This window comes from Eutrema salsugineum, unplaced genomic scaffold (assembly GCF_000478725.1).
Source record: "Eutrema salsugineum unplaced genomic scaffold, Eutsalg1_0 scaffold_1, whole genome shotgun sequence".
Classification (NCBI taxonomy): domain Eukaryota; kingdom Viridiplantae; phylum Streptophyta; class Magnoliopsida; order Brassicales; family Brassicaceae; genus Eutrema; species Eutrema salsugineum.
This window is the reverse complement of record NW_006256909.1, coordinates 2071065-2089602: the sequence shown is the minus strand read 5'-3', so window position 1 is coordinate 2089602 and position 18538 is coordinate 2071065. Positions and strand designations below refer to the sequence as shown.

Sequence of the window (18538 nt, the reverse complement as noted above, 5' to 3'; positions counted from 1 at the left end):
ATATGTTATATGTTATTTCTACTTGAAAAGATTGATATCGATTATCGAATATATGCAAAAACTTTAGATCATAAACTAGAAATAGGCAGTAGATTCAATGTGCCAACAAATCCTTGATTTTGATTATGTATAGAAAAATTGGATGATAATATTAGTGAGATTATGGAGACTTGGCAAAAACATAACTGTGCTATTTTCTACCGACGTGTTGTTATATAGATAAAAATGGGAATATATTAAAAAAAAAAAAAAGGAATACAGTATAATTTTATTCACGAATACGATATGTACTTTTTGGTCAGAATACTATGTTTAGTTTATTTAGCTCATTACTCGGTTTAATTTTCAAACCGGTGATTCTATCGCCTATTTTTCAACATGGTCGATTTAGTATTTTTATAATAAAACAGGGACTTATTATTAAATAGAAAAGGTAAAAGCCCTTTCTTTTTCAACAAGGAAAAAAGGTTAATCTTCCCTTTCTTTTTCTTTAGAAATTAGAAGTTTGTTTATATACGTATATGGTTGTTATGAAGAAGACCTAAAAACTCTAGAAACAGGCAGCATCGTACGCGAAGATGGAAACGACGAAGATGACAAATACAGATGAAGCTCCTCCTCTGTTCCATCCTCTATCATCATCTCCATCGTTTTCATCACTTCCAGATGAAATCGTTGTGAGTTGCTTAGCTCGGATCCCGAGATCTCACTACCGTTCCCTGTTATTAGTCTCCAAGAGCTTCTACTATCTTTTATCTTCTCCGGAGATGTACAGTGCCCGATCCCAAATCGGAGCCACAGTGCCTTGCCTCTACGTGTGCCTGTGGCTACCCAAGCCCAAGAGTCAGAGGAGCTGGTTCACTCTCATGAATCCGGCTGAGGGTGAGTCTAGTTTAGCACCGGTACGTTTCTCTTCCTCCTACGCTCCCGTTGGATTAGACTCAACCACTGTCACTGTCGGTTTTGAAATTTACAAAATCGGCGGAACCGTCGCCAACAAGCTAACCATAGCCGTTCGTGTGCTCGATTGTCGGAATCACACGTGGCGTCGTGCACCAGCTCTGTTAGTGGCAAGGAAAGGCGCCAAGTCTTGCTTTTTAGACGGGAAGATATATGTGATTGGAGGATGCAGGAAGAGAAAGAGATCCATGATTTGGGGTGAAGTCCTCGACATAAAGACTCAGACTTGGAAGCCATTGTCTAGCCCTAGTGATAATAATGGACTCGATCCGAGTGATCACGAAGTTGTAGTTTTGGGGGGAAGGCTATACGTTATCACCAAGCATGACAAGTATGCATATGATCCGAAAGAAGGAAGATGGCTACTAGAGATGGGTTTTGCGGGTCTTGAAGAACCTATAATATCCAGACCTTTTTGCGTTATAGAAAACGTGGTGTTTGCTGCTCATGGCGGTAAGTACAAGTGGTATGACTCTAGGCCTGGAATGTGGTCAGTGGTTAAGAATTTGGATATTCTGTATGCGAAACATCCTCGTAAGAACCGTACGATTCAACTAGTTAACTATAGTGGCAAACTGGTAATTCTATTGCACGAGGAGTTGATGACGATTAATTGTTGGGGGCAAATTCGCACCCAATACATGAGAATTTGGTGTGCGGTGATTAGGTTGGAGAAGCGTCTGAGTTCTTCTGGGTCGGAGGAGATTTGGGGGGAGCTTGAATGTTGCAATGTTGTTGTGCCTACAGTTCCCAAATATAAGCTCTTGTCCTGTCTATCAGTTTCGGTCTGAAACTCATCTTTGCTTTCAACATATATATTATTTGGGTATTGTATCATTTCTAATAGGATGCGCTTGAAGCAACCATGCTTATGCCAAAGCTATTTTGTAACAATTTTTTTTTTAATTTATCTTTGTTTTTTTCTATTTCGGTTTGTATGTGTTTGATCTATATTCGAGCTTTGATTTTATTTTATTTTAGTTAGGTGTCTAGAGATCTCTATCTCTACTTGAATTCACAATTCGCTCAAAAAGATGCGGTTCTTTTTCTTTTGTTAACTCGCTAATACTATATAAATGCCTAATAAGGTTCTCTAAGAGCTCTTGTTGACAAAAACAAATTTGATCTCCTTTATGTCAACTTGAATTTCTGCTAGTAGCTGGGTTCGGTATTGACACAGGAGCTTTAGGGACTGTCTCTGCTTTAGCCTTACCGTAACACTAACAATTGCAGCGTTGACTGATCAGTTTACATGTCAATTTTGTACGAGTTCTACTGATCCCATACATTACTGACTCTTTTATTGATCTCAATGTGGTAAATTATGTAATTTTGTCACTTGACCCAATCTCAAAATCTTAAATTGCAACATGTCTCTCTTACTTGCCTATTACATATTGGCTCAAACACGTTAACAACATTTGTTAGCTATAACAGGTCATTCATCTCTTACAAAATGGCTTGAATCATTTCTGGTTATTATCGGTATGTTTGATTGTTATGGTTGCCTCATTGCCTTTGCCTTTGCCATCAGTCGTCATCATCATCATCAACAACATATATTAACAAGAAATCTTACAAAACAAAGTGAAAGAAAACTCAAAGTGAAAAATCGCAACATAAATTAGAATTGTTGAAAGCAAGAGATGATTTTCCACATTCGATGATAATCAAAGCGAGACGGATAGACAGGTCAAGACATCGTATGACCTGGGGAGAGTAGGCACAACAACATTCAACCGTTCAATCTCCCCCAAAATCTCCTCCGATCCTGAAGAACTCAGACGCTTCTCCAACCTAATCACCGCACAACAAGTTCTCTTTCCTTTGATGCCAAGATAACGCTCAAACCCATTATTCTTCCTCCGTACCATGTCAATCCACTCGTGCCATATAATTACCAGTTTCCCACCATGGTTAACTAATTGAATCGTACGGTAGACATCAGCACGCTTAGTGTACAGATCTCCCAAACCCTCAACCATTAACCACTCTCCACGGCTCAATTCATACCACCATAACTTACCGCAATAATGACTAAACAATACATTTTCTATAACGCACCAAGGTCTATTACCTGATACTAGACGTTCTAGACCCACCAACCCCATCTCTAAAAGCCATCTTCTTTCCTTGGGATCATAGACATACTTGTTCTGCTTGGTGACAACGTATAGCCTTGCTCCAAAAACTACAACTTTATGTTTCGGATGGAATCCATGACCACTAGGGCTAGGCAATAGCTTCCAAGTCTGAGTCTTTATGTCGAAAACCTCACCCCAACTCATGGGTTCCTCTCTCTTCCTGCATCCTCCAATCACATATATCTTCCCGTCTAAAAAGCAAGACTTGGCGCCTTTCCTTGCCACCGTCATCTTAGGAGCACGACGCAGAGTGTGGCTCCGACAGTCAAGCACACGAACGGATCTGGAACGCTTGTCCTCTTTGCTTTTGCCGATTTGGTAGATTTCGGAACCGACGGCTACAATGGTTGCGTTTGACGGAGCATAAGCATAAGAGGAAGAGAGTTTTTGTTTTACCGGTACTAAGCTCAACTCACTCTTAATCTCACCGCCGTTGCTGATTAGGGCTTGATCAGGATTCATGAGATTGAACCAGCGATGATGGGTGTCCCTCGGTAACCGTAGACATATATAGAGGCGAGGCTCTGTCGCTCCGATCTGGAATCGAGCCGCGTAGATCTCTGGAGAAGAAAGGAGAGAGTAGAAACTCTTGGAGACTGAGCTGAGAGAACGGTAGTGAGATTTGGAGATACGGGCTAAGCAATTAGCAATTATTTCATTTGGAACAGAAGAAAACGACATAGAAAGAGGAGGAGGATTCGTCATCAGTTGTTTTTTCTCGGCCGAGGCGGCTGTGGTGGTGGTTACTATGCTTTTAGGGTTAAGAAGCAGGTAAGATAAATATAGGATTCGTCATCTTAGTTTTTTATTTCTTTCTGAGGGGCGGCTGTTACAGACGTATTTTGTTAATCCAAAAATTTATTGTAAACACGAGAAAACTACATATTTCCCTATAGACTTTGAAATTATTAATTACTCATACATAAAGTTTTGATTTATGTCAAAAATTATACAAATTATATTATAATTTAATTTTTTTATATGAAATAATAAAATATGACTAATTTTACCAAAACTGTATACTAAAATCAAAAATACTATAAATTTTTTGTTAATAATTAATAACGTGATTGACACATGACATATTAGTTTAATATGTTATGTGATTTGGAGAGACATGTTAAGCAATTAGCAATGATTTCGTCAGGAACATAGAAAAAACGATGGAAATGATGATTGTTTATGGAACATAGCAAGAGGAAGAGGAGGAGGAGGAGGAGAAGGAATAAGAAGATTTTGAACACGGCCTACATATTAAAGTGAAGACCATGAACCGCTTGACAGATATTAGAGATATGTTGATGAGAGAGATAATTTTGTCAATCAATCCTAGAGCTTAATGTAAAGATGGAAAATTTACCTAATTAGCTAATGGTACGAATAGTAAAGGATTGAGAATTGACAATTAACTAAATAGGATAGTAAAAGTTTAAATGAATTTACCAATTTAGAAAATGGATCAGTGCAAGAATTGAGCAGATTTATGAAATCAATAAGAGTATCATGTCCAAATTTAAAATACGAGTAGAGAATACTTCCTATAGAAATCGCTTTAGCTAGAACTCTGTGTTCTCGTCCGTGGAAAAGGATCATTGGTCTTAAAGCATAATGTTTCTAGGTGACTTAAATCTGATAATGAATTCTATGAGACAATTCTTGAGTGTGCAAAGGAATGGTCTCTCATCTCTCCTCTCTTTCTGAATATGACTTGCACTATTTCTATTTCTGAATACTATACGACCAACCTAGTGTTTAACATTCTTTATAATCACAGATTCCACTATCAACACTTTCCCGATATTTGGTGGGACTGCTTCTTTATAATTATTCAATATTTTTATGCAATTTTTGTCTTCACCGATCATATAATACACACCTGTTATCATTTTCAAATTTTACTTATTGGACCCTGTTTTAGATAGAACTAATTAATATCCTACTTTTGATAGTACTCTTAAATGAATTGAACACGTAACCAACATACTTATTCTACAGTATCAGTCAATCAATGACAGATTTAGAAATTTTTTTGATTGGAGACATATAATAACATTTTTTTATGATTTACAGAATAACATTTAACAAAAACATTAAAGATAAAAGTCTCTAAAAAATACTTTTAAAATAACATTATAATATTTTGGAGTTATATAATCGGTTTACTGAATATATTATAGAATAATGAATTTGTCTAATCTTATGAAAAAAAAGAAAGCTGAAAACAATAGAATTCTCTAAGATTTAGTTGGTTTAAAAAATTTTAGAACATAAAATCAGATAATTTTTTTTATAAATTTTGAGGGCTATTTATAAAGAAAGACTTTCTAATGTTGGATTTAGTTATTTTATATTGTTTACTAGACATAGTTTATGTATTAAGCTCATCAAAAATGTTTGAGTAAAATTAATTTTTGAATGATGTTAACCAAAAAATAAAAATAAAATGATGCTTTGACATCTAGTTTCTAACATTTTAATTATTTGACTCTAACAATGTATATTAACTACTAAGTTAATGAAGATTTGACTCTATTCAGATTTATTATGTCAGTAACATCTTTTTTAAATGTTCAAACGAAAAAGACTATGGAGGCATAACTCTTATATTTAATGGGGGCAGTAAATTCAGTCTTTTGAAATTTATATAAAGCAATCAAATCCACTAGGGCAACTGCCCCCACCTCAATACGAGTGCCTCCGCCCCTGGTATCAATCCTCAACAACTGAACTTTAAACCGATTCCAATCGGACTAAACCGAACTTAATCACACTAAACAGATTCAGTCTAGCTAGTGTTTAATTTAAAAAAATCAAATTGGTTTGCTAAACAAACATGTTTCTAAATGACCTGGTCAAATCAAACGAAATCAATATCAAGGTTCAACTATCCGGATTTAAGTATAAAAAAACATAACCGGAATCAAACCTCAAATTGGATTCAGCCGATCTTAAACCAAAATAAACCGGAATTAATTCAAAATCAGATTAAACCGAGTATAATATGAAATTATTTGAAACTTATTAAATCAAATCAAATCGGTATTAAACCGAAATTGGACATTAACCAAAGGTCAAACCAAATTTTACCAAAGTCAAACAAAACACTCAAGTTGACTTAAATAGAAATGAAACCGATCTAAATTAAAATTGAGTTAAACCAGATAACGCCCGTATTTCGAATATGGGCACGAGACTTGATCTCTAGTATTTTCAATTGCTCTGCATCGGATGTAACAGATGGGTAATGTGCATGAGGGACATCTGTTTCTAACTTTGCTGCAGCACAAACATTATATCTTAAAACCCAAAAAAAGAAAAAAGAACTACCATGATTACACTGAACAGAGAGAGTTATTACAAACAGCTGTCTGACAGGCATTACTAATCGACGAGAAAGTTCTTGTGCAACAAATATCAATAGGACAGTAAGGAAAATAAGAACACTAGAAAAGCAATTAGCATCACTAAAAACTCTGTTTTCCTGAAGCTGAAGTTCACTTTTAAAGCACTGGTTCTTCGTCTGTGACATTGTCACCAGAAGAATCATCATCATTGGAAGGATGACTAGAAGATTCATCATCACCAGAATCACCTTCATCGTTAGAAGCACCTTCATCGTTGGAAGCACCTTCAGTGGAATCATCATCACTGGAAACAGGTTCATTGTTCTCCCAAGGAGGAGTAGATGACATTATATAAGCACCTTCGGTGGAATCATCATCACTGGAAGAATAATCATCATCACTGGAAACAGGTCCAAGCAGCCTGGGTACAAGATGACGAGATGATTCATCATCATCGGAAGAATCTCTTTCATCGTTGGAAGCACCTTCATTAGCATCATCATCGTCAGGGGAATCAGAGTTATCATCCTCAAACAAAGTTTCAATGTCTTTAGGGCCAACCATTGAGACGGAATCATCATCCCACTTTACTTGGATTCGGCCATCATTCAGACCAATAACGAATCCACGCCTACGAGGTTGGTAAACGCCAATGTCTAAAACCTGAGCTACAACCTCTGAGACCTTAAAGGCGTAGATTTTATGAGGCTTTAATTCAAATGAGTGCAACAGCTCTGGTTGCTTGGGTTCGTTGCTTAACCATCTCACCCAAGCAACATTCTTTTCAACAGTCCTCACTACTCCCTCTACTTTCCTTTGTTTCCTCTTCCAAACAAATGCTCCGCTGAAAAATTCGTTTTTACTCTCCACGGGAACCACCTTTCTGCCATCCACTACTTCAACCATCCCGTCTTGCCATTGAACTTTAACCTTTGACCGCATGTTAGCAACTAAGTAGTCTTGTCCATCCAAAACACATCTGTCACCGACTTCCCAAGAACCTTCACTGAAGCTTGTGTTGTGGAACCGGTCTAACTCCCTAGACATAAGCCGTTGAGGTGGTTCCCTAAGTCCTGGCTCAGATGAGTGGACCCAACTCACATACACTCCCGTGTTCACTCTATGTCGCACCACAATGCCTCTTTCTTCTTCATCAAGCATCACGGCTTGGCCCCTATAGTAGGGCTCATTTTTGACGGCCTCTACTGCGTTTGTGAAGATAGGGACAAGCCTCTTTGGATCAGGATCTAAATTGGTAAGTTTTTCACCGTTTTCAAACCTGACGTCTATGCCCAGTTGTACACCTTCCACTTGCCCTAACCATGAGCCATAGATCACCAGATCATCCTCAAATAAACTTCTAATCCGTTCTAAACCCGCTGTTCTTATGCCACTGTGAACTATATCACCTGTAGAAGATGCTAAGTCAACCTTCATTTCTATGTCAAGTATAAGTCCTAGCTTCCTTTTCTCTGTTACAGAACAAACAGTCTGCCCGTGCCGGAAATTTCTCGATACAAGGAGTACCTCCTCTTTTCGAAGTTTTTCTGGGGTTATTTCAGCAATCGGGAGGACATAGAGTTTGTCGGGGCTCACAACTCCAACTGCTCCTGTTATTTTATTCATCACAACATCATGTGCACATATCTCCATTTCCTCAAGCTCTGCATTGTCTCCTGTGCCTGAAACATTGCATGGTAATAAAACTCAGTCGATTTAATTGCACATGAAAATACGGTAAGAAAATATATGTGCAAAGACAACATACAATTGACTAGTACCGTGAAAGCACATAAAGAGATAGACTAAGAGATCTCACTAAGGCCTATGAATTGCGGAGACACAATTAGTATATAAATTCCAAGAGTACCTGTGGTAGCACCAGGTTGCTCCCGAGCCCTTCATAAAATACAAACGAGATTTGTAATCAGCTAAAAAATATAGTGATTAAAAAAATATGGTAATGATGACGAAGGAAACAGAGAACAATATACAAGGTCATCCTTTGTCGATGTTCAAGTTTACTTCAACCATTACAACACTTCCAGTCTTTGAAAGTTTACTAATGATTCCAAACCCATCCTAGTATTTGCACCACATTAGTCACGATTCACTCCCTTCTCTAGTGAAAAGTTTAATTGCTAACAATTATTTAGCTATTCACAAGACCACTTGAGCATGCAGCCGAGAATTAAAGGACGTGTTACTCCTCAACTAAGTTTAAAAACCTAAAAAACAGCAAAGCAGATTCCCACTTACCGGCTGGTTGTATGCCAATACCCAGAGAAAAGTGCTTCCTGCAGAGTCACCATTTGCTACGGACAAAAAAGACTCCAAAACATTAGGCTGAAGAAACTTCATCATATTGAAACAACTTAAAGGTAAAAATGTCTACTATGAAGAGACCACGTGCATAAAGACAGCAGAGGCAGATGTATGGAGGCTGAACACACCTGCATTGCCTCTGGAGATTGCAGCAGACGAAGGAACTCTGGCTTCAGAGTCATGCTTTGGAATTCTTGGTTGAGACTCCTGATCTAGAAATTGGAAGATATATTAAAAACATATCATCAATATACAAGTAAACAACAAAGCCTAAAATCATAATAATCCAGACGTTACCTGTTCTGTGTATTCTGGATTGCAATACATGCCTAGTATTTGTAAGAACTGGTTCATTTGAGAGGCCTCAGGAGCAGCAACAAGCATCGGATCATCACCCGGAGACCTTCATAAAAGACAAAAGAGATCATCTATAAACAGATAACAAGTATACCAAGCCACCCTTACTGAGAATTAAAGGACGTGTTACTCCTCAACTAAGTTTAAGAACCTAGGGAAACAGGAAACCGGATTCCCACTTACAGGGTGGTTGTGTTCTTATTCCCATGGGAAAGTGATTGCTGAACCAAAAAGAAAATCCACAAGATTAGGCTAGAGAAACTTCATCACATTGAAATAGCTTAAAGATACAAAAGTCTACTGTGAAGAGACCATATGCCTAGAGACCTCGATCTGATTCCCAAGGATAGCAGCAAACTGATTAGAATCGACATTGTTCTCAGCATTACCAGACATTGTTGAAGCGTTCAACAACGGTTCCTGGACATTTATACACGCCTAAGCATGTTAAATCCCTCAGAAAATATAATCAAAATTACTCATCCTGCTATCAGTACAAGCCTAAATGTACAAGGATGGCCATGAAACAGCCAGCAAAAGAAGTCCAGAATTATGCATGCTTGTTAAGTTTCAGTGTGGAACGAAGGACCTACTCTTTGAACAGATCCAACGTCTTTGCACCAACATGCAATGCAAATTTCCCGTGGTCGGCTTTGCCCACTTGACTGTATACTCTGACTTTAATCCCTGAGAAAAACGACATTTGCTTCGAGCTTCTAAAATTCCTGAGAAAAACGACATTTGTTTAGAGCTTCTAAAATTAACTGGACGGGAAATAGGAAAAGTTAAAATGAATTTTACCACCGGGTGTCTGATGTTCCACGTAGTCAAACAAGCCAACAACAATTGCTACCAAAAATGTAGACATAATTGGTGACTCTTGGTAGGAGACAATCTTCAGATTCCCAGTAACTTTCTCCTCCAGGGCGGGCATATTGGAGAGAGCCACTAAATCAGGTGACACCTCTAGTGTTATCTTGAAGGTAGCCTGTAGAACAAGAAGTCAAATATGGACAGACAAAGACGGAGAAAAACAAAATCCACTGTTATAGACTCAGGCTGATAGCAAGAGAAAGAACAGATTAATACCTTGTAACCAGGTTCATCCCAGCATGGGAAGCACCTCCTGGCATCACCTGGTTCAAATTGGGTAACTCCTATATACTTCTTTTCACCATTGTGCTCATAGGTGCTGAACACCAAGAGAAAGCAAGATAGTTCGAGATTGAATCCTTATTTTTGTAAACTTCTACTTCTTCAGAAATAGAAACATGATTTCGAACCTTCTGCAAAATCCTTTTCCGTCATTCAGAACTCCGCTAAATCCCAGTTCTAGAATTCCCATTCCAATGGGTATATACTCACAAAATTCCAACACTATAATCTCATCCGCCTCAAATGTCGTGATTCGCAGAAGGGAAACCTAAGATGAAAAAACATAAAGAGATATGTAAACTGTTGCTGGTCCCATATATTAGATTAGGGAAACTGATGAAATTATTGATGAGCAAAGCTCTGCTTATTTACAGAGAGTAGACAACTGAAGGACGAGAATATACAGCAATAAAGGAGACTTAATTACAGGAATTACAATAACTAGTAATATATACACTTTCTATACTAGTATAATACCATATCTATATATGCCTAAGAGCATGTACATCAGTGTACCATATTTATAGAGAGGGGTTCATCAGAATATAATAATATATCTTTTTTTTGTTTTAATTTTTTTTTATTTAATTCAAAAATTATAATTTTTGACCAATCAGAATGTTCCATTTCGGATGATACCGTCTCTTCAGGTTCGTCGGATGATACTGTCTCTTTAAAATTAAGCTCTTTTGTCTCAAAAACTGTGCCATGAACCTCTCTTGATCCCCTGATGTACATGCTCTAATTAATCATCGAATCAAATCAAAACCGTAACTCCTATCACACTATCGAAATCCGAATACATATCATCACCAAACAAAGCAAAAGAAAAAGCGCGATAGAAAAAAAAATGGATCGAAGCGTTCGTAGGAAACATACTGCATCTGTGAACTCAAAACCCTAGATTTTCTGATACAGGACAAGCCTCTATGTCCATTAGAGGGTTTCAATTGAAGAGAAGCCACGTCATTTTCTTTTTCATTAAATTCTGTATCCTTTTATTAAAATTTTGTTTGTCGTTTTCGGGTAGGAGAGTACACCTTTTTCCTATATGGTGTTGTAACAAATCTTTCGGAGGATCATTCGGAAATCAAAAGTACTATTTCTCTCTCCTATATTCTCTCTGTTTGTTCGTTGCTCGCTGTAGCTGAAGAACTCTTTCTTCTTCGAGAGTTCTTTTGCAGGTGAGACGAGGATCCGCGTTTTAAGAACGTTGATACTCTGTTTCTTTTATCCGGTTTCGTGGACACCCGTTTTCCTTTATCAAAGGTATCAGAGCCGTACGACTCTCGGACGTTATGGCTGACGGAACACGAGCTCAAACCTTGTTGAAGGAGTCTGCGATGCGTGAGGTCGATGAGACGCTTGGGTCTCGCATCACTGAGCTGGAGGGTACTCTGAACGAGAAGATCGATAAAGGGCTGAAGGATATGTTCGACGCGATTCACCTCCTTACTGCGAATCGTGACGGATCTACCCTAAGTTATGATCGTTCACACGGAAAGCAACACAACGCTTCCTCATCTGGTCCGGGTAACGGTGGAACATCACCGGAACACGGTCGTGGCAGATCTGGACCTCAAAACAACTATTCCGGTGTTACGCGCCTAGCTAAGCTCGATTTTCCGCGTTTCAATGGAGATCGGCTCAAAGAATGGTTGTTCAAGGTTGAACAGTTTTTCTTGATCGATCATACACCTGAAGATCTTAAGATAAACCTCTCATCAATCCATTTCGAAGGAGATGCTGCGGAATGGCATCAATCGTTGGTTGAAGACGAGTCAGGAACCGAGTTGCCTTATGATTGGCCGAGTTATAAAACCCTGTTGCATGAAAGATTTGCTGAAGTGTTTGACGATCCGATCGCCGAGTTTAAAAACCTGCAGGAGACTGAGGGTATCGCTGAGTACCATAGGCGTTTTGAGCGGATTCGAAACCGAGTCAAACTCTCAGAAGACTATTTGACACGGGCGTACGGACTGATACTCAGATGCACGTGCGGATGTTTCAACCGAGGTCTGTGCATCAGTGCTTGTTGTTGGGTCGCTTATACGAAAAAGCCCACCCTGCCAAACCGTCTTCGACGTCTTGGTCACCCAACCGCTCTCCAAACATTAACAAGGGCATTCTTCCCTTTAGAAAGCCCCCTCCACAAACGTTACAGGGCGACAAGGGCAAACCCACGACGGACGCACCTCGTAAACTCTTATCAACAGAAGAAATGGCACGACGGCGTGCAGAGGGTCTCTGTTTTTTCTGCGATGAAAAGTTTACCCCAGGCCATCACCTCAAGCATCGAAAGGTTCAGCTGTACATGTTGGAAGCTGAAGAGGAAGAGGCAGAAACTGTACTCGATACCGATGGTGGTGAGGTGGAACAAACAGTCGATGATGAGGACTGTGAGGTGGCTCAGATATCAGTGGCCGCTCTTACAGGCGTTGCTGGGCCACAAACCATGCGTGTCAAAGGAACTCATGACAAACAAACTTTGTTTATCTTGATTGACTCCGGATCCACTCACAATTTCATGGATCCCTTGGTGGCAAAACAGATGGGGTGTAAAATGGAACCCACTGGTATCAGACGTGTTATTGTAGCTGATGGTGCCAAGCTGGGAGTGAGTTCTCAGATCAACAAGTTCTCAAGGCATTTTGGGGGCACTGACTTTGTCGATGATGTCATGATTTTACCTCTGGGAAATTGTGATATGGTACTCGGTGTTCAGTGGCTCGAGAGACTTGGTCCCATTACTTGGGATTTCAGGAAACTGGAAATGAGTTTTAAATGGGAAAATTGGAAGGTGTTGCTTCACGGGGTTAAAAAAGGTTCAGTACGTGAGGTCAAAGCGGCTAAGATCAACAAACTTAAAGAAGAGTCTGCAGAGCTTACAATGATCTATGTACAGGACCAAATGGAGGAGGATGGAATTATGTTTTGCTCTTTAAAGTTGGGGACATTGAAACCGTTGATTCCTCTGCAGTTTCAGGAGTTCTGCAAGAGTTTGGTGACATATTCGAAGAACCAACATCTCTACCACCCTCTCGTCCACAACACGATCATGTCATCCCCTTATTGGAAGGTTCCAATCCAGTGAACCAAAGACCTTATCGGTATGCAATACACCAAAAGAACGAGATCGACAAACTGGTCAAGGAGTTGTTAACTGCAGGAACCATCCGTGATAGTTCCAGTTCCTTTGCTTCGCCAGTTGTTTTGGTCAAAAATAAAGACGGCACATGGCGCCTTTGTGTCGATTACCGTGGTCTTAACAGCATGACGGTTAAAGACCGTTTCCCTATTCCCTTAATCGAAGATTTGATGGATGAGTTAGGAGGCTCCACAATCTATTCCAAGATCGATTTAAGGGCGGGGTACCACCAAGTCTGGATGGCTGAGGCTGACATTCACAAGACCGCCTTCAAGACACATTCAGGCCACTATGAGTATCTGGTGATGCCATTTGGCTTAACGAACGCACCAGCTACGTTCTAGGGTCTTATGAATGCAATGTTTCAACAGTTTTTGCGCAAATTCGTCTTGATCTTCTTCGATGATATATTAATTTATAGCCCTACCATGGATCAACATGTTCTGCATTTACAACAAGTATTTGCTGTTATGAGGAAGAACAGGCTGTTCGCTAAGAGGAGAAAATGTTGTTTTGCTACGAAGAAGGTTGAGTATCTGGGTCACTTCATTGAAGCAGGAGGAATATCTACTGATCCACACAAGGTGAAAGCAGTTGCAGAGTGGCCAGTTCCACAAAACTTAAACAGTTGCGTGGGTTTCTTGGCTTGTGTGGTTATTACAGACGCTTTGTACGTAACTTTGGCTCATTAGCTCGGCCCTTAACATCTCTGACTAAAAAGGATGCGTTCACCTGGTCTGATGAAGCACAGTTGGCCTTTGAAGAACTAAAGAAGGCTCTCTGCAATACCCCTTTCTTGGCTCTTCCTCAGTTCGATAAACCGTTTGTAGTGGAAACAGATGCGTGTAGCCACGGCATTGGGGCCGTTTTGATGCAAGAGGGACATCCTCTCGCTTACATCAGCCGTCACCTAAAGGGCAAACAGTTGACACTCTTTATTTACGAAAAAGAGTTACTTTCGGTGGTGTTTGATGTGCAGAAGTGGAGGCATTATCTCTTATCCGGACACTTTGTCATCAAGACGGACCAGAGGAGTCTTAAGTATCTTCTATAGCAACGTTTAAACACACCTATACAGAAACAATGGTTGCCAAAGCTTCTGGAATTTGACTATGAGATTCAGTACCGACAAAGGAAGGAGAACTTAGCTGCAGACGCTCTGTCACGTGTTGATGGAACTGAAATCTTACACATGGCGATGTCAGTGATGGAATGCGACCTGATGAAACAGATCCAAGACTGTTATGATAAGGATCTGGCGGTCAAGAGTCTAATTGCTGACCTCAAAAACAATCCTACAGCTCGTAAACATTACTCTTGGACTCAAAATGTGTTGCGTCGGAAGAGTAAGATTGTGGTTCCTCAAGACTCGGCTCTTCGCACTACCATCCTGCAGTGGTTACACAGCTCTGGAAGTGGTGGTGATTCAGGGAGAGATGTAACAGTTTAAAGGGTTAAAGGGCTTTTCTACTGGAAAGGCATGGCTAAGGACATACAGTTTTTCATCCGTAACTGTGATATTTGTCAGCAATGTAAAGTAGACACAGCTGCTTCTCCTGGTCTACTTCAACCATTGCCAATTCCTCAAACTATCTGGACAGACATCTCGCTTGATTTCATTAAGGGCCTCCCAATGTCTTTTGGCAAATCGGTGATACTGGTGGTGGTTGACCGGTTAAGCAAGGCTGCACATTTCATAGCCCTCTCTCATCCCTACACTGCTGCTTCTGTCGCACAGGCTTTCTTGGATAACGTGTTTAAACTACACGGATTTTCTCAATCCATTGTTAGTGACTGTGACACCGTGTTTGTCAGTGACTTTTGGAGAGAGTTTTTCAGTCTCCAGGGTGTTACATTGCAGATGTCTACGGCGTATCACCCTCAGAGTGATGGCCAGACTGAGGTTGTGAACCGCTGTCTTGAAGGCTATCTCAGGTGTATGTGCAGTGATCGCCCGTACTTATGGAGTAAATGGCTTCCCCTGGCAGAGTTTTGGTACAACACTAACTTTCACTCAGCTACTCAAATGACTCCGTATGAAGCCGTTTATGGTCAAGCTCCTCCACAGCACCTTCCATACTTACCTGGTGAATCTAAGGTCGCAACTGTTGCCAAGAGTTTGCAGGAAAGGGAAAACATGTTGCTCATCCTGCAGTTTCACTTATTGCGTGCTCAACACAGAATGAAGCAAATGGCTGATCAACATCGGACAGATAGAAAATTGGAGATTGGAGATTATGTGTACGTGAAATTGCAACCTTACAGACAGCAGTCAGTAGTGGTGCGTGCAAACAACAAGCTTTCTCCTAAGTTCTTTGGTCCCTACAAGGTTCTTGATCGCTGTGGTAAGGTGGCCTATAAGTTGGAGTTGCCCGAATCATCTCACATTTATACAGTGTTCCACATCTCCCAGTTGAAGTTGAGAATTGGAGGTAACGTGTTTGTTTCTACTCAACTCCCTAATAGTTTGTCTGATGTGTTGAGTAAGGAACCTGAAAAGATACTTGAACGAAAGATGGTTAAACGACAAGGTAGAGCTGCAACTATGGTCTTGGTTAAGTGGACTCATCAGGCAGAGGAAGAAGCCACTTGGGAGTATCTATACGAGTTGCAGCAGAAGTTTCCTGAGTTCAAACCTTGAGGACAAGGTTTTCTAAGGAGGGGAGATTTGATACAGGACAAGCCTCTACGTCTATCAGAGGGTTTCAATTGAAGAGAAGCCACATCATTTTCCTTTTCATTAAATTCTGTTTCCTTTTATTAAAATTCTGTTTGTCGTTTTCGGGTAGGAGAGTACACCTTTTTCCTATATGGTGTTGTAACAAACCTTTCGGAGGATCATTCGGAAATCAAAAGTACTTTTTCTCTCTCCTATATTCTCTCTGTTTGTTCGTTGCTCGCTGTAGCTGAAGAACTCCTTCTTCTTCGAGAGTTCTTTTGCAGGTGAGACGAGGATCCGCGTTTTAAGAACGTTGATACTCTGTTTCTTTTATCCGGTTTCGTGGACACCCGTTTTCTTTTATTATTTTCATAAACGAAACCTAAGAAGTAAAAAGCACCAAGAGAAACTGTTGAAGATTTCATATCTATATGGCGCTAATTTCTCACCTACGGAAATATCAAATCAAGAGGGTAAATAGAGAACGGAAGAGCTGTAGATACCTCCGGCTTTATCTCAGGTATGAAGGAAACCGAATTGGAGTCAACCGCATTCAAAACTATGAATCACGTCTTCTCCAGTATATCTACTTCAATTGCCACTGTTCCGGTGAACTTTCCGGCGAGCAGGTCGGTGTTAATGGCGAGATCATATATCTTTGGAACTGCGAAAGGTGGGAGACCTTTACCGCAGAAATGACTCATGATGTTTCTCGACAATTGTATCAGAAACGGGAAAATCGCATAAAAGAACCTCCAAAGTAACACATATATACACTTTAAATCTTGAGAATATTTCACTTACACATTTAACCTTCAAATTAAAACTCTGCTCACAAAAAACCTTCAAATTGGATATTTAGTATGCACCGTCAAAACATTTAACAGACTTGTTCATTTCCTGTTATAAATAATGATGTGGCATTATTAATTTTTTTCTACTGATAAAATTGATTTTTAATAATTGTCTTATTATTTATTTTAGTTAAAAAAAATAATCATCTTCTTCCTCAGTCCATATCTCTCTCGTTGAAGATGTAATCGGCCAGCGGCACACAAGATCCAATCACCACCACTTCTTCCGTCACCGGCGATTCCTACTGGTGAAGACATTATGCTCCATATTATCGCGTCATTGGACGGTACCTCCAATTGATATACTTTGTTTCCGTAGAAAATCACCAAAGATTTTCGGAGACCACAAATCAATTAAAACTTCCAATAGTCACCTAGAAAGCTCCTTCTAATTCTATTGTGCCATTTCGTTCTATTCGTAGAGATTGCAGTGCTTGAGTGGGATTACAATGAAGCCAACATGAATCGATGTTAAAAGCCAAAAAATATCGTTCGCCGTTTAATTGTTCGTCGCTTGATTCCTCTCCACCGTTCGCATTGTCTACTTTCCGAGATGCGGCCACTCTAATTTCCAGATTCAATGTTCCTTGTGAAAGGGAGAGAAATTTGTGTTCTTGAAAATGATAATCTTATATCCTCAAGCTTTACAAGTGAGGCTTAAGAGCCATATATACTAGTCTTAGAACAATCTAGATCCTAGTTTGGACTTATCTACATGAGCTGTAAAGCAGCTTAGCTGTTATACACATAATTAAGAGCATCAAATTGGTTCTGCAGGAGGAGCGTCTCTTTAGCTTGTATGACGTCTTTTGCAAGTACAGATGCAGAGAGCATCCGATTTGAATGATCTGTGTTGGGCTTCGCTCTTGGGCCTTCTTCCTGTTTTGACATTGGGCCTTGTTTACCCACATTCCTCTCCGGGACTGCAAACTCAATCCGGGTTGGATCCTCCACGACTGCGAATCAACCCTTGGGTCCTTACCGGAGCAAGACTGTCGAGGAGACCTCCTTGGGTTTCTCTAAGATTCTTCCTTGGATTCGATTGTAATTTGAATGAAATGAATTTCAAATCCCTTATTTTGCAGAATCCAGATATTGTCCGGTCAAAACTAGAGATGAATCAAGATTCGTTTAATCTAACCCACTTCTGCAAATCTAGATCCAAATTAATAACCCAAAGAGATAAACGAGTAAATCGATGGTTAACATCTTCAACGCGAGAGATAGAAAGGAGGACGAAGAAGAAATCTTCGTTTTTTTTTCTTGTCTATTTTTTTTTAAGATTTATTAATTATAAAATTTATAATAAACAATAAAATAATTACTACAAATTAATTTAGTACTAGAAAAAATATTAATGCCACATCGTTATTTATAACGGAAAATGAATAAGTCCATTAAATATTTTGATAGTGTGTACTCAAGATTCAATTTGAAGGTTTTTTGTGAGAATAATTTTAATTTGAAGATTAAAGTATGAGCGAAATACTCTCAAGATTTAAAGTGTAAAGTACAATAGGTGTCATTTTAAAAGTTATTTATGCGATTTTCTCTATCAGAAACTGTCTACACAGTTTAGACAAACAATTGGC

At 39.5% G+C, this 18538-nt stretch overlaps 3 protein-coding genes across 3 annotated transcripts; 1 reads left to right on the top strand and 2 right to left on the bottom strand.

Annotated features, from left to right (window-relative positions):
- The first annotated feature begins 578 nt into the window (after positions 1-578).
- On the top strand, positions 579-1765 carry LOC18028928 (putative F-box/kelch-repeat protein At4g35120). The gene has a single exon (XM_006412084.2). It carries the CDS (start codon positions 579-581, stop codon positions 1749-1751), a length of 1173 nt encoding a protein of 390 aa, XP_006412147.1. The 3' UTR covers positions 1752-1765.
- Positions 1766-2500: 735 nt separating this feature from the next.
- LOC18028927 (putative F-box/kelch-repeat protein At4g35120) lies at positions 2501-4990 on the bottom strand. Its single transcript, XM_006412083.2, has 2 exons — positions 4981-4990; positions 2501-3850 (listed from the first exon to the last, which is right to left on the bottom strand). Exons 1-2 carry the CDS (start codon positions 4988-4990, stop codon positions 2631-2633), a joined length of 1230 nt encoding a protein of 409 aa, XP_006412146.2. The 3' UTR covers positions 2501-2630.
- A 1460-nt stretch (positions 4991-6450) lies between these two features.
- Positions 6451-16642, bottom strand: LOC112081851 (probable ubiquitin-conjugating enzyme E2 23). The gene is made up of 12 exons (XM_024148609.1): positions 16596-16642; positions 10414-10553; positions 10220-10322; positions 9932-10118; positions 9724-9817; positions 9443-9550; positions 9314-9351; positions 9071-9176; positions 8902-8985; positions 8708-8763; positions 8319-8347; positions 6451-8130 (listed from the first exon to the last, which is right to left on the bottom strand). Exons 6-12 carry the CDS (start codon positions 9524-9526, stop codon positions 6605-6607), a joined length of 1923 nt encoding a protein of 640 aa, XP_024004377.1. The 5' UTR covers positions 9527-9550; positions 9724-9817; positions 9932-10118; positions 10220-10322; positions 10414-10553; positions 16596-16642; the 3' UTR covers positions 6451-6604.
- Positions 16643-18538: the final 1896 nt, after the last annotated feature.